This window comes from Pinus tabuliformis, chromosome 2_2 (assembly GCF_031772625.1).
Source record: "Pinus tabuliformis cultivar Carrire ecotype Pingquan chromosome 2_2, CPIR1, whole genome shotgun sequence".
NCBI lineage: Eukaryota > Viridiplantae > Streptophyta > Pinopsida > Pinales > Pinaceae > Pinus > Pinus tabuliformis.
In genome coordinates this window covers 669,756,454-669,777,531 of record NC_142300.1, presented here as the reverse complement: position 1 = coordinate 669,777,531, position 21,078 = coordinate 669,756,454, and the positions used below count along the sequence as shown (strand labels likewise).

General features: G+C 37.2%; 1 protein-coding gene across 1 annotated transcript; it reads right to left on the bottom strand.

The window, feature by feature from the left end:
- Window positions 1–234: 234 nt before the first annotated feature.
- Window positions 235–2,038, bottom strand: LOC149194400 (uncharacterized). The gene is made up of 2 exons (XM_089407663.1): window positions 814–2,038; window positions 235–404 (listed from the first exon to the last, which is right to left on the bottom strand). Exons 1-2 carry the CDS (start codon window positions 2,036–2,038, stop codon window positions 235–237), a joined length of 1,395 nt encoding a protein of 464 aa, XP_089263789.1.
- Between the last annotated feature and the right edge of the window lie 19,040 nt (window positions 2,039–21,078).

The following is a 21,078-nucleotide window of genomic DNA, read 5'->3' as shown; positions in this document are numbered from 1 at the left end:
GGTGTCCCATTTTACCAGAGCCCACTTTCTCTTTTGGCTTGTGTTTCCCCATAAGAAATTTCTTTGGAGATTTCTGATTTCTTTGAGGACCCATTTTGGAGCTGCCATTACTGAGAAAAGGTAGAGCGGCATGGATTGTAGCACGACTTTGATTAGGACTAAACGGATGGCCATGTTTAGCGCCCGATAAGTCCAGGAAGAAAGGCGAACTTCTAATTTTTCTAGAAGAGATTTTCAATAAGAGTGCTTTAAAGCAGAGTCTGTCATGGGAGCTCCCAGGTATTTGGAGGGAAGAACAGCTATTAAAAAACCCAGGATTCGAGCAATAGATGCTTTGGTAGTAGACGGAGTGTGAAAGAAGAGGATATGGGATTTGGTCTTGTTAATGCTAGCCCCGGAGGCATCTGAAAAGTCAGAAAGAATGGATTTTAATTTGAGAGCTTCCGAAACTGAGGGATGGCCAAAAAGCATGTTTTCATCTACAAATTGCTGGTGGGTGAAGACCGAAGAGTTGGGGAAGGAAAGACCTCTTAGATGCTAGGAATGAAGCACTTCTTTGATGGAACATCCCAGTCCTTCCGCCATTAAAACGAAGAGGAAAGGGGAGAGGGGATCACCTTGCCTGATGCCTCTGGAGGGGTAAAAAGGAGAGGAGGGGATCCCATTGATCAGAATGGAGAAGAAGGAAGAGGAAATAAGACTCATGACCCATCTAACCCAGGGGGGAGAAGCCAAAGGCTATCAGCATTTTGTGTATATAATTCCAGCTTAAACTATCAAAAGCTTTAGAAAGATTGATTTTTAGGAGCATACCTGCCTTTTTGAATTGCTTCAATGAGTGTATAATTTCATGAGTGAGAATGATTCCGTCCGTGATTTGCCTTCCTTCCACATAACCAGATTGCTCAGGAGATATGAGGAGTGGGAGCAGAGGTTTTAATCTGGAAGCAATTACTTTGGAGATGATTTTGTAAATGACGTTACATAGAGCAATGGGCCTGAATTTGTCCAGTGTTTGTGAGTGATATTCCTTGGGGATGAGAGCTAGAAAGGTTGCATTCAGGGAAGGAAGCAACCATTTACTAGTTTTGGATTCCTCCACGACTTGCCAGACCTCGTCTTTGATAAGATCCCAAAATCTGTGAAAGAAATTAGAAGTAAAACCATCAGGGCTAGGCGCTTTTCCTTCTTTGAGATGTCGAACGACATCCTCCACTTCCTGTAAAGAGATTGGCCTGAGGAGGAGCTGATTGTGTTCCTCAGTTATGATTTTAGGAATATTCTTGGTTATTTTCTCAATGGCCTGCCGTCTATCAATCTGAGGTTCCTGGTGTACCTTCTTGAAATGGGTAATGAACTCTTGTTCAATGTCCTCATGTTTTTCCAACCAATCCCCCTGCAGATTCTGAATAATGGTGATGTTGTTATGCATTCTTCTTTTGATGGTAGTGCGATGGAAGAACTTTGTGTTTCTTTCACCCTCCTTGAGCCATCTGATTCTTGATTTTTGCTTCCAAAGTATTTCTTCTTGCTTATCTCTTTCGGATAATTGTACTTGCAGGTGCTTTTCCAACTCTGAGGTTTCTTCAGACCGCCCTTCCATGATGATCCTCTGTTGTAGTTGTTTCATTTCTTGATCTAGTCCACGTTGAGCCTGAAAGATATTGCCAAAGGTATTTTGATTCCATTGCTTAATGTTGTTCTTGAGATTTTTGAGTTTTTGCTGGAACTGATACATTTTGGTACCAGCTGGGGGTTTGTAGCTTTTCCAGACTGTCTGAATTAGATTATTGAAATCTGGATGTAGCATCCAGAAAGACTCGAAGCGGAAAGGCCTTCGAGTGGCATTACCCGGCCGCTGCCATTGAAGCGCAATAGGCCAATGATCTGAACCTGTGATTGGTAAGATTGATGCTATGAAGTATCCACCTACGTGGATTGCATTGTCCGAAAGCAGGAATCGATCCAATCTTGAAGCAATTTGATGTGCTCCTGTTCGTTTATTATTCCAAGTATATACACCATTGTTGGATGCCATGTCTATGAAACAGTTATCTTGAATGAAGTTTTTGAAATGCATGCTTTCATTGTCCAGTCTGGCCCTGCCCCCTCTTTTTTCCTCCAACCTTGTTATCATATTAAAGTCTCCTCCTGTAATCTAGATTGGATAAGTTCTTTCCGAGTTGATCAAATCTAATGTGTTCAGAACGTCAATCTTGCTCGTTGCTTCCTGGGGGAAGTAGACATTAGTTATATGACCATGTACATTTGTCCCTGTTATATGGAAGGTGGCTTGTATAAAATGCTTACTCGCATGAATATTATTAAGCGTGATGGCTCGTTCATCCCATATTATGGCTAGTCCTCCCAAAGTGCCAAAAGCATCCACTACTATTGCTTTGCTGCCCAGCCACACTTTTGCAAGTGTCTGGTCCAGGATTGTAGTGTTACATTTGGTTTCTTGTATGAAAAAAATTTGGGGTTTCTCCATTTGAATCATGTTTTTTATCATTCTGTATTTCCCGGGGCTGTTTAGCCCTCTTATATTCCATGAGATCAACTTCATGGTGCACTGCTAGGAAGGGGGTTGTAATACTTTGTAAGCTTGGAGTATCTTCCCGACTCTACCAGCATTTCCCCAATGCAGATAGTTCTCTGTAGATCAGTTTTTCTACCTCTTTTTTTATTGTATTTAATATTATTTTTACCATCCTAATGACTCCCAGGTTGGATGCCTAAAGATCTCTGCTACTATGCTCTGGAGAGGATTACTTCTAAGCTTTCCAGTTGCCTCTCTGGGATTTTGTCGTATTCCTTTTTCTTACAAGCTAGCTCTAATCCCAATATATCCAGATCTCCAATATCAAAGCTTTCCGGCTCCTCTTCCATGTGTTGGATCCCACTTCTTTCTGCTACTGTTTCTACCACATTCATGATTTCCGGTTGCAGATTTTCAACCTCCATACCTTGAGTATTCCATTTCGGTGAAAGACTTGGGCCAGCCGAGGTAGGATCTGTGGACGGTGTAGATTTTTGGGTAATCTTGGAGCTAGAAGGGGCGGAGAGCGGAGTCATCTTGGGGATATCCTTCGAATGGTCAGGGATTTCATGGATGTGCTGTTCTGTCTGATTCAAGATCTCAAAGTTGTTGCTCGTGGAAGGCATTGAGGTATTAGATGCAGGCTTTTTAAGGCCAGCTGAGGGTTTCTTGTGATTCTTTTTATGGTTGGTGACTTTGGTGAAGCCATCCGAGTCAGATTTAGCGGCAGTGGAGGGGTTCGAGTCTTTCAGGTTTGAAGGGTAGTCTCGAAAGAGATGGCCGAGGGCATGACATTTCCTACAACGGAATGGAACATGCTCATAATCTATTGATTGTATCCATTCAAAATCATCATGGTAAAGACTTACCGCATCTGGAAGAGCTTTGCTGAGATGCATGTAGACACAAATTCGGGCATAGGAGGTGTATCGCTTGAGTTTCGTCTCCTCTACAATTTTAATGAACTCCCCTAAGCCATTCCCAATGTCTTGCAGTGAATCCTCATCCCAGTACTCCAGAGGAATGGAATAGAGGCGAATCCACACTGGTGCCCAACTTAAATCCTCTTTGTCAGGATTGAATCGCTCTATCCAATCTCTTAGATATAAACCCGCGGCATTGAAAAATACGGTCCTCCATCGAGGACTCTGTTTCAGTCTTCTATACAGTTGAAAATCACTGTAAAGAATCCTTTAGGCCCTAGCTGTAGGGTAATGTGCCCTTTTGGTTTCCATTTGGCCGCTATCCATCCATGCAACACTTTCTCTGTGGGCTAGAAGCCTATGAATTTTCCAATCAGCGCATGATCCTTCATGTACTGGATTTGATTATTGATCCGATGGCTTTGGAGTTCAATCTTTGGTCTTTCAGCTGCTACAGGCTTACATGTGGCCGACGTCGCCTTGGGTGCATCATGCTTGTTCGTGTTGTCAGGCGGAGTGTTTGGAGCTGGTTCAGCATCGTCCTGGTGTTCTTTTGTGACATCTTCATTAGTAATGGGGGGAGGCGCCCTATCCTCCCCCTAAGGGGAATCCATTTTTTGTGAACTATGCATTTTTCACGTTGCATTGTGTCCTCAGAGCTGAACGAAAATAGGAAAACGAGATTTGTGCAAGTTTTCCGGTTGCAGGTTTGACTCAAACCCTATAAGTCCATGATCCCCATCGCTCCAAACATATTTTTTTAAATTATATTTATATGCAAAGTGTTTATTTTTTTGTCAAGCGTTTAAAATTATTATTTTTTTAGTGACAATTATTTTATGTATTGAAGTATTAACTAATGATAAATAATTATATAAAAAATCCTAACTTGAAAATATTGGTTTTATTATTATTATATTTTTTAACTTTGCAAAAAAACATGAAATTTTCATTAAAAAATATCATTGCAAAGAAAAACAAAAAATACAAACTTGAAAAACTCTTAAAAACAAACATCTCATGAAAAAGAAGAAGAAAAAGAAGACAACTCGAAAATTGGTTAGATAGACAATATTTTTAAAAAATGCACATACTTAAGACATAATAAAATTTAAAGTGTCTACATTATGTCCTTGAAAAAATGATGATGTTGCATCAACATTTTTCAGAATTAGCATGAAAATCACCAACATTTAAAAAAATATCCATACTTGATACATAGATTTTTTTAAAGTGTTAGAAATATGCCCTTCCCCCCTAAAAAAAAAAGTCGATGTTGCGTCAACACTTTTGAAAATCGGCATGAAAATCAACAACATTTAAAAAAAAACCATACTTAATATATACAAAAATTTAAAGTGTCAAGAATATGCTTCTCCAAAAAAAAGGTTGATGCTACATCAACACTTTTCAAAATCAGCATGAAAATCATGATTTGGTGCAACCTTTGAAAAACAAAAAATTGGTGTAGTTTTTATTAAGATGGTAAAGTTTGTTGGCATATAATATCAAGACAAAATGACATAGAAAGGGGTTTAGATATTTTGTTCACGAGGCTTGCAAAAGTGGAAGGTGCATTAGAAAGACCAAAAGGCATCACCAAAACTCATAATGACCTTTATGAGTGTGAAAAGAGGTTTTAGAGATATAAACCTCCTTCATGTGAATTTGATGGTAATTGGACTAAAGATCAAGTTTTGTGAAAAACTAAGCTCCATGTAACTCATTTAAGAGGTCATCAATGACCATAATAATAGATTGATCTTGACAATAAAGTAGTTGAGAGATTAAAATTGGCACACATTTTCTGAATTCATTCTTTTTTAAGGACCATGATGGCTAGGGAATAGGGGCTAGTACTAGGATGAATTACACCTACTACCAAAAACTCCCATATGATAATTTTTGATTTCATTTCTTTTTGAAAAAAGTAATGGAAATATAAATGCACTTTAGGTGGTAGGCTACCTAGAGTAGTGGGGAAGTTCAAAGTGTTGCACATTGTGTTGTCATTGATGTCAAAGGGAATGTCCGAGAAAATAGTTGTATCACTCATGAATCCTAGGAAGCAGTATGAAAAATGAACATCATGCATACTCTCACAAGGTCAAACTAATTTTTTTTTGAAGTTTATTGATCTTTTTTATGAAGTTATGGTGCTCAAATGATTCTACAAACAACATGGTTGTGTATATCTCATCGATACCTTTCCAATGATATATCCTTCTCAGAAAAACTACTCCCGGATGAGAAGTTATTGCAAAATGAAGTTTCCGTATTAATTAAGGGACCAAACTTTAGGAAAAAATCCCAAATACCAAATTTGTTAACAGGTGCACATGTTTAATATAGATCCACCATTGATAGAAAAATCAATGTCCTCAGTCACACAAACATGTGCATTGTTTAACATTGTTAAGTGGTGTGCAACTTTTAAGCTAAACAATGACACTCATAACGCTTCAATAAATGGTTGATATCAAAGATACATGACATTTTACTAACCCTATTGGCCCAACCAAATTATGACACATGGAAACATCACATATGACGATAACATGGAGCCTTTGTATTAATGACTCATGGTTACACATCATTTTGTCACTATCCCTGTACTCCCCGACCACGATCCTAGAGGACCTCTACAGTGCACCCGACATGCTTTCCTACCATGAAGAAACTCCCATTGTTTCCTTCTTCATGAGCAGAACAAATCCCTTTTGCATCATTTCCCAAAAATCTTCTGTTTATCCTAGTTTGCAGGACCAGTGCTAATGACCCATGTCCTCCTCGCGCAGATATGCATGGTTTACAACTATCCCTAGTGCTGATCAGATCAACTGATCCCTTTCTCAGTTGCACCAATCCCCTTTTGGAAAGTTTTTTAAATATGGATCTGAAGCTTCTAGCTCTAGAAGCTTCGTAACGGAAGTTTGGTAAATGGTTAGGCCGAATGGAGTCGAGAGGTAAGTTTGGGCTCCTTTCCCCTATTCGGATGGAACTAATCCAAGAGATAAGGCCTTCTCCCATGAGAAGAGGAACCATCTCCCTTCCATCTCAGCTATATAAATCTCTCTTTTTCCCAAGCACAAGTTAGCTTTTAGTCCTAATTAAGTTTTGGCTGAAGTTTTGATTTTGGAGTAGTCAGCAAGCTACCCATAGTTTGTAGCTTTCTAGTTTGTGTTTAAGGGAGAATTGTGAGTTTGGCTTGGTGTGAAAACTAAAGGGAAGAGCCTTGAGACTATCATTGTTGAGGCTGTTATCACTTAGTTGTCTTCCCTAGAAGTTATCAAAGAAGGAATAGTCCGAGGTAACCACAAACCTAATCTTTTAGACTCAGGTTCTAGCCAACCTAAGTCTAGTCTTGAGTACAATAGCTCCTTGGCTCAAAATTAAATGTCTACAGAAATGTATTTAATCCACCCCAATACTTCAAATGAAGAAGTATTTATACTAATTCTAAACTGAAATATCTTGAAGAAATATCAAGATTGGGTTTACAAATATCTCAAACTGTTTTACATTAATAGAACTTAAATAATGGACACTCAAAACTAATGAATCTATTTGGCACTATTTTTATGGATTTATGGTGACAAATAAGAGAAATTCGAATTTGATAGCAACTCTTAAGTGATGATGAGGCATCCTAGTCACTAACTGCATCCTTTCTTTGTGCATTTTGCTCCAGCAATTATGAAAAATTAGGGTCCATTGATGCCTTTTTATATCTCAATAAGAAATAGATATGTAAAAAGTGAGAGAGGTTATTGTAGATAAGTATGTTTTTGAGATAAAGCTCTCTCAATTTCCTAAAATTCAGCTCCATATGTTCACAATATTCTCTGAAAAAAGATGTTAAAAACAGGACTTTGCACAGTCTGAAAAATGGGCTGTGAAGACATGCACTTATCTCCCTTTTGGTAATACCTTAAAAAGTGAGATAGGTTTTTTATATTGGCCTTTTAGCAACAAAAACCTCCTCCGATTTCTCAAAATACTTCTTGGATTGGCCACAATAGTTTCTGCAAAACTATGACTTAAACAAGAAATTTCTGAAGAATGTACCATTTCTGCTTTGATTTCATCTTTTAACCTTAAATTTGTTTTAGCTGTTTTTCAATTTTACTTTGGATAAACTTCATTGTTGTTGGTGAAAGTGTTTTCATATCTGTTTAACCCTTACTGCCTCCATGTTTACTTTTACTGCTTTGTTTTTTCATCTATCTTCACTTTGACATGAATATGTATGCTTTATAACTATCTTCCCTATTGTTTGTCTTCATGCTAGTTGCTTTACTTGACTTGGTATTCAATCTGATACTCTTTAACCCTGATACACTTTGACTGTTATTTACTGTGTCCTTTTACCTTCACTGTATATTTTAGGTTTTTTACTGTCTATTTCAACAGTAAATCATTTAATTTCATGTTTCCTTTGCTTGTCTTTTAACTATATCTTTTATTTTCCATCTCTATTTGAATAGATTTGATAACAATATCGGAGTAAACAAGTCTTATGACTAGTGCTAAGACTATTTATCCAAGGCTGCGGTCTTCTGATAGCCTGTAAAATAAAATAAACTATTAGGAAAACGTTGGGTTGATAAGGAGGGTCATTAATGGATTTATCGAGCTTTATAGGTCTATGGAGTGAGTCTAAAGTGATTTTGGGAGGTAAACCATGCTTGAATTGGTTAGCAGAGGCCTCAGGTGGAGCAGAAAGTTTACATAGTAGAATGGGTGAGGGTGAGAAAACCTGGGTTCTTGGGGTTTGAACTTTGACAGACAAACTTTTAAAATATGGCATGAATTGAACAATAAACAGTTTTTCATGTAGCGGGTAGGTGGTAAGCATTTTGTTTCACACAGCTTTTGGGCGCTTGGTGGTATTGTGGGGAGGCTACCTGATGCCATTCATCGGGTGCCACATAGCATTGGGGCCCAACCGGAAACCACCCATATCGGGCGGGTAAAGGTTGGTCTTCAGAGGCCTTGCAAAATCAACGAGGCCTTGAAAAGTCTAGTTTGGATTGGATGGTAAACCTTTGGAGTTGAAGCCTGGAGAGAAGGCCATAAGCTTTTAAGGATTTACTACCATAAGTATGAATAAAGCAGGATGAAGGATGACAAAGCACAAGGTAACTAAAGCCAAATTTCAGAAGGCCATTGATCTACAAGTTCTCAACATTTCACCAGGAAATGCCATCCCTGAGTGAAGCCACTGTTATGTTCCTATACCAATAGGTGTCATAAATTTTGATTGGCTGAGGTCAAAAATGTAATATGTACATGCCTTTGCTTTTTGAAAATGTTTTCCATATTAAAAATAATTAAAAGTTAAAAAATGTAAACAGGGTATGTCCTAAAAGAAAAATCAAAGGACAAAAAGAGTAAAAAGGGTCAAAAAGGATGAAAAATAAACCCCAAGGAAAAACAAAAAGACCATGAAAGTGTGCAAGTCCAAATGCCACTACTATTTTTCTTTTTCATAATAATGATTGTGTGCAACTTGTTATTCATGCCACAGTCCATGGTAATCAAACAATTTAATCTTAGTTATTCCATGTTTTGAATTTCATGTTTATATATAGAGAATAAAATATGACCAAACTGTTTAATCTTGGTAGATAAGTAGATATGTAGAGTTAATAAAATGAGATCCACTGTTTAATTTGGGACCTTAGATGTAATAAGGATGGACTTAGATAGATTTCTATTGTAAAAGAAAATAAATGTTTTGATAAGGGTTTTCCAGCTTAAGTGCACCCTAATAAAGAGTAGAAAAAATGGTAGGATGAGTAGATGGGTAAGTAGTTGAATGGTTGCAGAATTGTAATGATTGATTAGATAAAATCATATCATTTACTTTCATCATCAAATTTCTAAAGTATGGATGATAATTGAGCATTTACCAAAGTAGACAAATTCAAATTGATTAACCTCCCTCATTCACTACATTTTTCACTTAACTAATTCCTAAGAAAAGTCTTAAAGTACCTAAAACCTTAAGTTAAAGGGGCTCAGAGCATTTCTCCGACCTTTGGAGGGACTGGACCCTCGGTCCAATAACTTACGGGTCCTAAGTACTAAAATTCCCCTCACAAGCATTCACCCCCTTCAATTCATTCATTTTCCCTTAAAAAAACCCTTTTCCTAAGGTAAAAGCACCATTTGCCAAGGGAATGTAATCACCCCCAAGCAAGCCCGTTTTTCACAAAAACCTACAAATGCCCACATAGCGCAAAATCAATTTTTCCGTTTTCATTTCATATTAACTCCTAATTTTAATTATATTTATTAAATCCAAAAAATACCCCTTTCCCGTATATATATCAATAAAACCCTTATATTAATACCTCGCCCCGAAAAGTTTGAAATATAAACTTTATGAATAAAACCAGACATAATTAATCAATCCGTGGTTAATTACAAGTCAAACCATCCACCAATGAAATCAACCCAGATGCCCTTAATCCACCATAATCCATGATTAATTAAAACCCGTCGTTTTAGACCCTCGTCGGGCCCCCACACTGCCATTCATGCATCTTCATGAACCGACCACCGCTTGATCTTCCCCCACCAATTCTAACGATCCTCGTTGATTTCGCAAGGCCTTCGAAGACCAACCTTTACTCACCCGATATGGGTGGTTTCCTATGGGGCCCTAATGCTACGTGGCGCCCGATGAATGACATCGGGCGACCTCCCCCCAATACCGACAAGCGCCCAAAAGCTGTGTGAAACAAACCGCTTAACACCCGCCCGCTATGCGACAAACCATCTACTGTTTAGTTCACGCCATATTTCAAAAGTTTTCCCGTTAAAGTTCAAACCCCAAGAACCCAAGTTTTCTTGCCCTTCACCCATTCTACTGTGTAAACTTATGAAACCCTTCTACTCCACCTGAAGCCTCTGCTAACCAATTCAAGGATGGTTTACCTCCCGAAATCACTTTAGACTCACTCCAAAGACCTATAAAGCTCGATAAATCCATTAATGACCCTCCCTATCAACCCAACGTTTTCCTAATAGTTTGCTTTATTTTACAGCTGATCAAAAGACCGCGGCCTTGGATAAATACTCTTAATACTAGTCATAAGACTTGTTTATTATGAGATTTTTATCAAATCTATGCAAACAGAGATGGAAAATAAAACATATAGTTAAAATACAAGCAAAGGAAACATGAAATTAAATGATTTATTGTTGAAATAGACAGTAAAAAACCTAAAATATGTAGTGAAGGTAAAAGGACACAATAAAGAACAGTCAAAGTGTATCAGGGTTAAAGAGTATCAGATTGAAGACCAAGTCAAGTAAAGAAGCTAGCATGAAGACAAACAACAGGGAAGATAGTTACAAAGCATATAGATTCATGTCAAAGTGAAGATAGTTGAAAAAACATAGCAGTAAAAGTAAACAATAAAAGTAAACATGGAGGCAGTAAGGGTTAAAAAGAGATGAAAACACTTTCACTAGAAACAATGAAGTTTATCCAAAGTAAAAGTGAAAAACAATTAAAAGAAATTTAAGGTTAAAAGATGAAATCAGAGCAGAAATGGTACATTCTTCAGAAATTTCCTGTTTAAGTCATAGTTTTGTAGAAACTATTGTGGCCAATCCAAGAAGTATTTCAAGAAAATGGAGGATGTTTTTGTTCGTAAAAGGCCAGTGTACAAAAACCTATCTCACTTTTTAAACAGGTATTACCAAAAGGGAGATAAGTGAATGTCTTCACAACCTATTTTTCGGACTGTGCAAAGTCCTATTTTTGACATCGTTTTGCAGAGAATATTGTGAAAAGATGGAGCTGAATTTTAGGAAACTGAGAGATTTTATCTCAAAAACATACTTATCTACAATAACCTCTTTCATGTTTTACATATCTATCTCGTATTGAGATATACAAAGGCATTAATGGACCCTAATTTTGCAGAATTTCTAGAGTAGAATGCAAAAAGAAAGGATGCAGTTAGTGACTGGGATGCCTCATCATCACTTAAGAGTTGCTATCAGATTCGAATTTCTCTTCTTTTTCACCATAAATCCATAAACATAGCACCAAATAACTTCATTATTTTTGAGTGTCCTTTATTTAAGTTCTATTAATGTAAAACAGTTTGAGATATTTGTAAAACCAATCTTGATATTTCTTTAAGATATTTCAGTTTAGAATTAGTATAAATACTTCTTCATTTGAAGTGTTAGGGGTGGATTAAATACATTTCTGTAGACATTTAATTTTGAGCCAATGAGCTATTATACTCAAGACTGGACTTAGGTTGGCTAGAACCTGAGTCTAAAAGATTAGGTTTGTGGTTACCTCAGACTATTCCTTCTTTAATAACTTCTAGGGAAGACATCTGAGTGATAACATAGTGGTGACCATACTGGGGAATCGATCCTCAGTCTCTTAAAATTTAAGAAAATCATAAACTTTATCTTAAGCCCTTAAGGTCAATTTTTGTAGAAGTTCTCAAAAATTTCCATAAAAAACATTCAAAAAAGTTAGAATTCTGATTACCAGGAAGATTAACAATCTCTTCAAAAATAATTTGCAAGTTTAGGTCTGATCTATGTGGTGGACAATGATCAAACACACAAAAGTTAAAATCATCCACCTAGCGACTCCATTTTTTTAAGATCCAGAGCTTCAAATTTCAAAGCAATTCCACAACCAAATAATCCATATTCCAAAGCATTAATAGTGATATAGGATGACAAGGTTTGTGGAAAATCTTTCATTTAATGAAATTTTAAATGAATTCAGGGATGAGTTATCAAAATTTCAGCGTTATGAAGCTTTTTTAAGAGTTGTGTTTATAATTGTCAAATCAAGAAAAGAATCTCATGAAGCTAAAATGTGTGTTCTTGAGTTAGATGGTGAAAAATATGAAAATGAAATTAGACTTTTGCATTCTCAAATTCAGTCATATAATTTCCAAGATCCTAAAGAATTCTTACAAAATCTTCCTTCTCCAAGCAAAGAGGAAATTGTATTGCCTTTCGATTTGTAGATTGAGGATGATTATGCTTTCAAGAGCAATATTGAAGAAGTAGTTTTAGGGTTTAGTATTGAGGATACAACTGATCAATTAGACATTGAAGGCCTAGAAGAAACTATCATACTTTATGCTTTTGTTGATCCTATAGCAAATTATATGGAGGTTCTTCTTAGCTCAAGTTCTTTAACATTTTTTCTCTATGAGGACCAAATACATCAGTAGTGGCCTTTATATATCATAGTTTTGATTATGTGGGTACATGATCAAATTATGCTTCTGACTTTACTGACAATCAGTCAAGCTATCCATTTGTTTCTACAATTGCTTGACTCGCTTCATTGGCATTTTTGTATTATTTAAGTCAGCTTGATTTTCAACAATATAGATTAGGTAGCATTTCAGTTTGATTTAATTCAGTTTTTAGTAGATTATGAATTAAATCATAAAAGATTTGAATCCAAGCAAAAGGCCCTAAGGTCTTGATGATTTACTATTTTGTTTTGAAGGTTGTAGCACCTTTTAGTTTCAGATCAGATCTTAAGTTGTGAAGGAAAAGGTTAAAAATATTTTTGATAAAAGGACCAAGGCTGAAGATTCCTAACTAGGTGACAAGGCACTCAAGTGGGATTTAAGGAGGGAAGGCAAAGGTAAACATGGAAAATTTGATTTCCTATGGAAAGGTCCCTATGTTGTTTATGCTTATAGGGGAAATAATGCTTACTTCCTAAGAGGACTTGATGGTATTGAAGAAGCAAGTGGGCCAGTAAATAGTCGAAAGATAAAACATTAGTTTGAACCTAGTTACTAATGGTCACTTCCCATTTGTACATATTTTATTTTGAAAAGTCTAGTTTGGATTGGATGGTAAACCTTTGGAGTTGAAGCCCGGAGAGAAGGCCATAAGATTTTAAGGATTTACTATCATAAGTATGAATAAAGTAGGATGAAGGATGACAAAGCACAAGGTAACTAAAGCCAAATTTCAGAAGGCCATTGATCTACAAGTTCTTGACATTTCACTAGGAAATGCCATCCCCAAGTGGAGCCACTGTGATATATAAAGGTTGGTCTTTGGAGGCCTCGCGAAATCAACGAGGATCGTTAGATTTGGAAAGGGAAGATCAGGTGGTGGTTGGTTCATGAAGATGCACGAATGACAGTGGGGGGGTCCGACGAGGGTTTAAAAGCAGTGGGTTTTAATTAATCACGGATTATGGTGGATTAAAGGCATTGGGGGTGATTTCATTGGCGGATGGGTTGACTTGTAATTAACCACAGATTGATTAGTTATGTCGGGTTTTATTCATAAAGTTTATATTTCAAACTTTTTGGGTCGGGGTATTAATATAATGGTTTTATTGATATATATGCGGGAAAGGGGTATTTTTGGGATTTAATAAATATAATTAAAATTAAGAGTTAATATGAAATGAAAACGGAAAAATGGATTTTGTGCTAAGTATAATGTTCTTGAAATTTATTTACTCCTCACATAGAACATTATAACTTAGGTTAAATGTGAATTTGTGGGTTTTTGTGAAAAAAGGGTCTTGCTTGGGGGTGATTACTTTCCCTTGGAAAATGGTGCTTTTACCCTAGGAAAAGGGATTTTTTAGGGGAAAATGAATGAATTGAAGGGGGTGAATGCTTGTGAGGGGACTTTTAGTACTTAGGACCTATAAGTTATTGGGTCGAGGGTCTGGTCCCTCTAGAAGTCAGAGAAATGCTCTGAGCCCCTTTAACTTAAGGTTTTAGGTACTTTAAGACTTTTCTTGGGAATTAGTTAAGTGAAAAATGTAGTGAATGAGGGATGTTAATCAATTTGACTTTGTGTACTTTGGTAAATTCTCAATTATCATCCATGCTTTAGAAATTTGATGATGAAAGTAAATGATATGATTTTATCTAATCAATCATTACAATTCTGTAACCATTCAACTACTTACCCATCTACTCATCCTACCATTTTTTCTACTCTTTATTAGGGTGCACTTAAGCTGGCAAACCCTTATCAAAACATTTCTTTTCTTTTAAAATAAAAATATATCTAAGTCTATCCTTATTACATCTAAGGGCTCAGATTAAACAGTTGAGCTCCTTTTATTAACTCTACCTATCTACTTATTTTCCAAGATTAAACGGTTTGGTCATATTTTATTCTCTATCTATAAACATGAAATTCAAAACATGGAATAACCAAGATTAAACTATTTGATTACCATGGATTGTGGCATGAATAACAAGTTGCACACAATCATTATTATGCAGAAAAGTAAATAGTAGTGGCATTTGGACTTGCACACTTTCATGGTCTTTTTGTTTTTGGGGTTCATGTTTTTCATATTTTTTTGACCTTTTTTTTAATTCTTTTTGTCCTTTGATTTTTCTTTTAGGACATACCCTATTTACATTTTTTTATTTTTTTTATTTTTTGAATATGGAAAACATTTGGAGAACGAAAAGGTATGTACATATTACAGGTTTAATTTCAGCCATTCAAAAATTATGACTCCTATTGGTATAGGAACCTAACAGAGGCTATCCATGAGATGCTAGCAGAAGTGTGGGAACCCGAATATGTCAAAGGAGAACAACAACATCAAGGCATTGGTTGTAATATCTTCTTGAACTAATATAGATGCAAATATTGATTGATTTCCTATATGAAATGTCATCTCACATATTTATCGCTTAATGTTACTTGACCTGTTAAGTAGGTTGAATACAATATTGTATGCTATTACGTTTATTGTTTGCTGTTGTTTTCTTGTTTCAGGTGTGCGAAGGAAGGAAACGAAAGATAGCTGGAGGGAGGAAGTAGAATCATCACCAAGTGGAATAGTGTTCTAAGAGGTAGGCCCTCTTAATTGATTCTAGCCTAAGAAAATATTCCATAGATTGTCTATTTGTGACTAGACCCTCTCTCTTGTGCTAGAGGAATTATTTGTGCCAGCACTTACAATTTACCTGCATTACATGTATGGCTCTTTTACACAGGAAACAACAAAGTCATCATGACACATCAATAGATAACGTCATCACAGTGATGTGGCACCACTAGGGGCTACCACATGGCATGAATAAATGACATGTTTCAATTGGTGAAAAGAAAAAAAAACGTGTGACTTGTGGCCCCCCTTGGCATGATGATGTCATGTTGATGTCACCACATGGATGATTAGTGACCCTTGTGATCCGGATTTAAACAAGAATGCAACAAATTACAGAAATAACCATAAATACAGAGATGTAGCATAAATAATACTTCATTTCATTAACTCGGAATACTGAAATATGCTTACAAACATAAATGGAAATAAACCAGTTAGGGGTTGGTAGCTAAACAAGAACACAACAAATTACAGAAATAACCATAAATATAGAGATGTAGTAGAAATAATACTTCATTTCATTCATTAATGTAGAATACTAAAATATGCTTACAAAGAGAAATGGAAATAAACCAGCTAGGGCGATGATAGGTTATCTCTGAGAAGAGATGTGGTGGCTACATTCCTCTAAATTGTCTTACAATGAGGCTCGCATGCCTATTTATTGTTTAGAAACAATGGAAAACCCTAAACATCCAAAAACCTAGCCCTAGGAGATGAAGCGCCAAACTATGGGCCCCGTCTTGGGTAAATTTGTAGATCAACTTCCCAGGGTCGTAACTTTGGCATATGATCTCCGTTTGACGTGCACAATACCTCGTTAGAAAGATATACCCTAGGAATACAACTTTGGGATGAGAAACATTGGTCCATTGAACCAGGTTGCTCCCATTTTACCTGTAAAAATGTCATTTATGGCTTCAAAACGGCTCCGGAAGTTCAAGACCCGTAAAACTACTAAAAATAGTAAATTGTGCTACAATTAAGGAAACTGAAAAATGAAAGAGGTAGTTGTGGGGGTCCAAGTGGGATAGGTGGGTGGCCACCAACATCCACCTGGATCATTCCTCCCCCCTTAGGAAGCAATGGTCACCATTGCGTTGAGTTCCTCCATGAGATGAGGAAACTTCTGTTGAACTTGGTCCCTGGTGAGCTGTTCTGCAACCTTTGATGTGTCCAGTAATTGTGGGAAGCATGATTGAGGGCAGCCCACATTGAACACTCGGTGCAAGTGAAGGAATGGGGGAATTATGTGCTCCAAAGCATTGTTTCCCACAACCTTAGTGATTGTGTAAGGACCATATTGGAGTGGTTTGAGCTTTTGATGGGCTCTTGTAAGGCGTTCTTTCTGTAGATGCAACTAGAATTTGTCGCCCACTTGAAACTTGTGTGGTACCTGATGCTGATCATGTCACTTATTGTACTTGACATTTTCCAAAATGGAGTGGCGATAGATCAGCCCGTTGGGTAGAGGTGCTTCAGAAGTCAAATCAGACGAATGCTTGACCTGACAGTGCAATAATACCCCTGTGGGTGAGGAGAAGATGTCTCTGTATTCTTTCCACCTGCTTCTACTGCTGCATGGAGGAAACCTTCACGAGGGTTATGGATGTGGTGACGATCTTCCCTTACTTTGGCAGTGAACCAGATAGAAAATGAATCTCCTAGTATGGGAGATGAGCTTGCTGCATTTGTTAGCAGTGATCAAAGAGGTGGCGTTAGGTGGGACTACCTCTGGTATCCTATATAATGAATTACCTAAAGAAATAATAATAGTGCAATGCCTTGACTCATACACAACATGTCGCCTCCATAAGTATGGTTAGACTAATAGTACATCACAAACATCAAGAGGTGCAACATCACACAATACCTCATCTGTGAAGGGCTTGATGCTGTAGGGAAGGTGGCACTATTGGCAGACTCAGAGATCTCCTCCTTGGTGAAGCCACCATATACTATATGACTGTGGGTGTGGTGTAGTCGGTAGGCCCAACCGCTTCATGACCTCTGCTAAAATGAGGTTCTTTTGGCTACCACTATCGACATGAATTGCACCCGCAAACCCTTCACCCACATTTGTGAGTGGAAACGATGCTCCCCCTCCTCTGGATGTTTGGGCTCATTCTTCTGGGCCTTGGTGGTGGTAATAGTGGTGCTGGGCTTCACATCAATGATTTGATTCCCTTTGTCATTTCCCTTGTCGGGTTCTGACTCAGGGTCGGAACATGCATCTGATTTGGAAGCCTTCAACTCGGCCACCAACAACCTCTTGGTCCGACACTCACCTGCATTGTGGGTGGGGCTCTTATGGAACTCACACCACTTTCCTATGTCCTTCTTTAACTTCGTGGTGTTGTTATTTTCTTGTGGATTCGACGGGTTGTCTTGGGTCACCATGCCTTGGCTTTGTCATTTATTCTTCGGATTCACAGATCCAAAGTCTTGCTTCTTTTGTTTAAACTTTTGCTCGATCTTGACAGCATATCTGTATGCCGTGAGGAGCGAGGAGATGTTCAGGAACTCCATCTTGTCTTGGATGTACCTGTGTAGGTAGCCGCGGTATTTGAGTACCAAATTCAACTCAGAATCCTTGATACCCAACTTTGTGTGAAGGGTATCAAAAATATTTGTGAACTCCAGCACATCTTGTTCCCTTCCCTACCGTAGCGTGGTCCACTTTATTTATTTATCCTCATAGCTTTTGACAGGGTAGTACTATTCCTTAATGGCATCCGGGAATGAATTCCAAGTGGGTGTGGTTTAAAATAGTGAGGCCATACTCTCATCCTTATGTTCGCAGTAGGTTTCCCACTAGTCCTTGATGTGGGGGGCTTCTTTAAGAAGTGTAAAAGTGATCTTTTCCCGACTAGAAAAATCATGAATAGAAAAATAACCTTCTAGTAGATTTAACCATTTATCTATGACATCTGCATCTATCTGACCCTCGAATATGGGGATTTCAAAGTTAACTTGTACCTTAAAGGGTGTGACATTTCTAGAGTAGCTGTTGGAAGCCGATGCCTTACCCTTGAATAACTGCTAAAGGATCTAGGAAAAGTTTTCCATCATCGTGTTCCTTTTTCGCTCGAGGGATTCTTCGAGCAAGACTTTAATAGGATCTCCTGCCTCTCATCTTTATTTTCATTCGCCATGGGAGGCCGCTGGGATTTGTGAGGCTAGTCTTGTAAAGGTTCGACCAGTTCAATGCCTAACTCCTTATATCCCGACCTCGTTGGGGACATGCAAAGAAAAATAGAGAAAGAGTAGAACGCTCTGATACGACTGATCCAGATTTAAACATGAACACAAAAAATTACAGAAATAACCATAAATACAGAGATATAGCAGAAATAATACTTCATTTCATTAATGTAGAATACTGAAATATGGTTACAAATATAAATGGAAATAAACTAGCTAGGGCGATGGTAGCTTATCTTTGAGAAGAGATGTGGCGGCTACATTCCTTTGAACTATCTTAAAATGAGGTTTGTAGGCCTATTTATTGTTGAAAAACCATGGAAAACCCTAAACATCCAAAAACCTAACCCTAGGAGATGAAGCACCAAACTATGGGCCCTATTTTGGGTAAATTGGTACATCAACTTCCCGGGGTCGTAACTTTGGCATACAATCTCCATTTGACGTGCACAATACCTCGTTAGAATGATCTATCCAAGGACTACAACTTTGGCATGAGCAAGATCTGTCCATGGACCCATGCTGCTCCCAGTTTTCTTGAAAAACGTCGTTTATGGCCTCAAAACGGCTCCGGAAGTTCAGGACTCAGAAAACTGCTAAAAATAGTAAACTGTGCTACAATTAAGGAAACTGAAAAACTGAAAGAGACAGTTGTGGGGGTCCAAGTGGGATAGGTCAGTGGCCACTAACATCCACCTGGATCACCTTGGGTCCTAGACATATGGGCATGTTCACATGCATTTAAGCCTCCAGGTATTAAGGCATACTCATCAAACTTGGTCACATGATGGGGTGATATAGACCATGGCACAACCTTTAATTATTTAATAAAAGGAATTATTGTGAAACCATTTGGCCCTCGGTCAGTTCTCATGAGCCATGGGTCCACCTAACCATCTATATATAAAAGAGATCACAAATTAATTATACACATAGATATTATAGAGATCAAATTTGAAAATGAAAGACTTCACATTTATGAGTTTGGTTATTTATTTGGTTATGTTTTATGGTTCGCGAAGTGTTTCATGGTTCATTGCCCTGTTTTAAATCTCATAAACCGTTTTATTCGGTTCATTACACGTTCTCGTTTGCATTAGAGCCCAAATGGGCATTGTAGTTTGAAGGCATACATAGAGAAGTTTGGTTCCTGTTGAGATGATGACTCGTCAATAATAGGCCACCATGAGAGAAAGATTCTAGTCAGAGATTGCAAAGATGTTTCGGTCACACTGGCTCGATCCCAGGTCATTTTGAATTGGCATGATGAGGTCCACACCCTTGGCTCATGGATCTTAGTCATGAACATGTTGAATCATTTAGTTGGACAAGGATTATTCTCACAGTGGTCCATGCCCTCAACCCCAGGAGTTAAGTCATGAGCAAATAGATTCATTTGGTTGGACAAAGATTGTCCATGTAGTGGTCCACACCCTCAACATGAGAAGGGGTGAAACTATGAATATGGGTTACACTTTTGGGCCAAATGTGGCAATGAAATTTTGAGTTTTTCCTCTTTTATCGAATTTAAACCCTCAAAATTCATATAAGCATTGTGAATTTAGATTAGGAGTAAAAATACAAATGGTGGAGAATTATGTTGTTGTCCTAAAGATATTTTTTGCGAAAATATTTAGTATCATATAATATGTCAATTTTCCATTAAATGAAATGCTTGTCCTTGCGAATTTTCACACATTTAAGAGGTATGCATGTGTTCACGTAGCATATAACTTAGTATAAAATGTGTAATATATATATATGTATATGAGGATGATCTACATGGAGAGAGCTAAGTTTTTCATAATTTTTTTATGCAAAAAAAGTATTTTTTATTATTTTGTGAAGTTAGCAAAGTAATATTTCAATTGCATTTTGCAGACACATGTGTTCACATAAGGTTGTTTCTTAAATATTTAAATAAATTGAAAAACCAAAAGTACCCTTTTGAATAGGAATCATAAACAAAGATAGTGGTATTTTTTTAATTTTTTTCGTTGTGTATATTTTATGATATTGATTTTTTTATTCAACCTCTTTAAAATAGTATTAAAAAATTTCAAGCATTATGTTTAAAAGAAATTAGATGAAAAATATCATATGAATTAGAAAATGTCAAACTCATATTCCATTGGATAGAGGATTCCTTCATGAATCCAACATGATCAATCCACCACCTAAGGACAAATTTAGCCCTCTGTACGCTATGGTATAAAATGGAGTTGCAGGAAATTTTGCAGAAGAGGTGCTGAAATTGTTGATGTTAGGACTTAAGAGGCTCGATTGAGCACTTAAAGCGCTTGGTCAAGCTCCTAAATTTAAAATTTAAATAGCTCGATTGAGGGTTTTGTAAACCCTCGATCAAACCATATACATTATTAACATGGGCTCGATCGAGCTATGTAGCTCGATTGAGCCTTTATAGAATTCTTTTGAATGATCTAAAATTAAACTTTTACCTCATTTTAAAATTCCAAACCTTATTAGAATTTTTGTTATAATTTCATGTT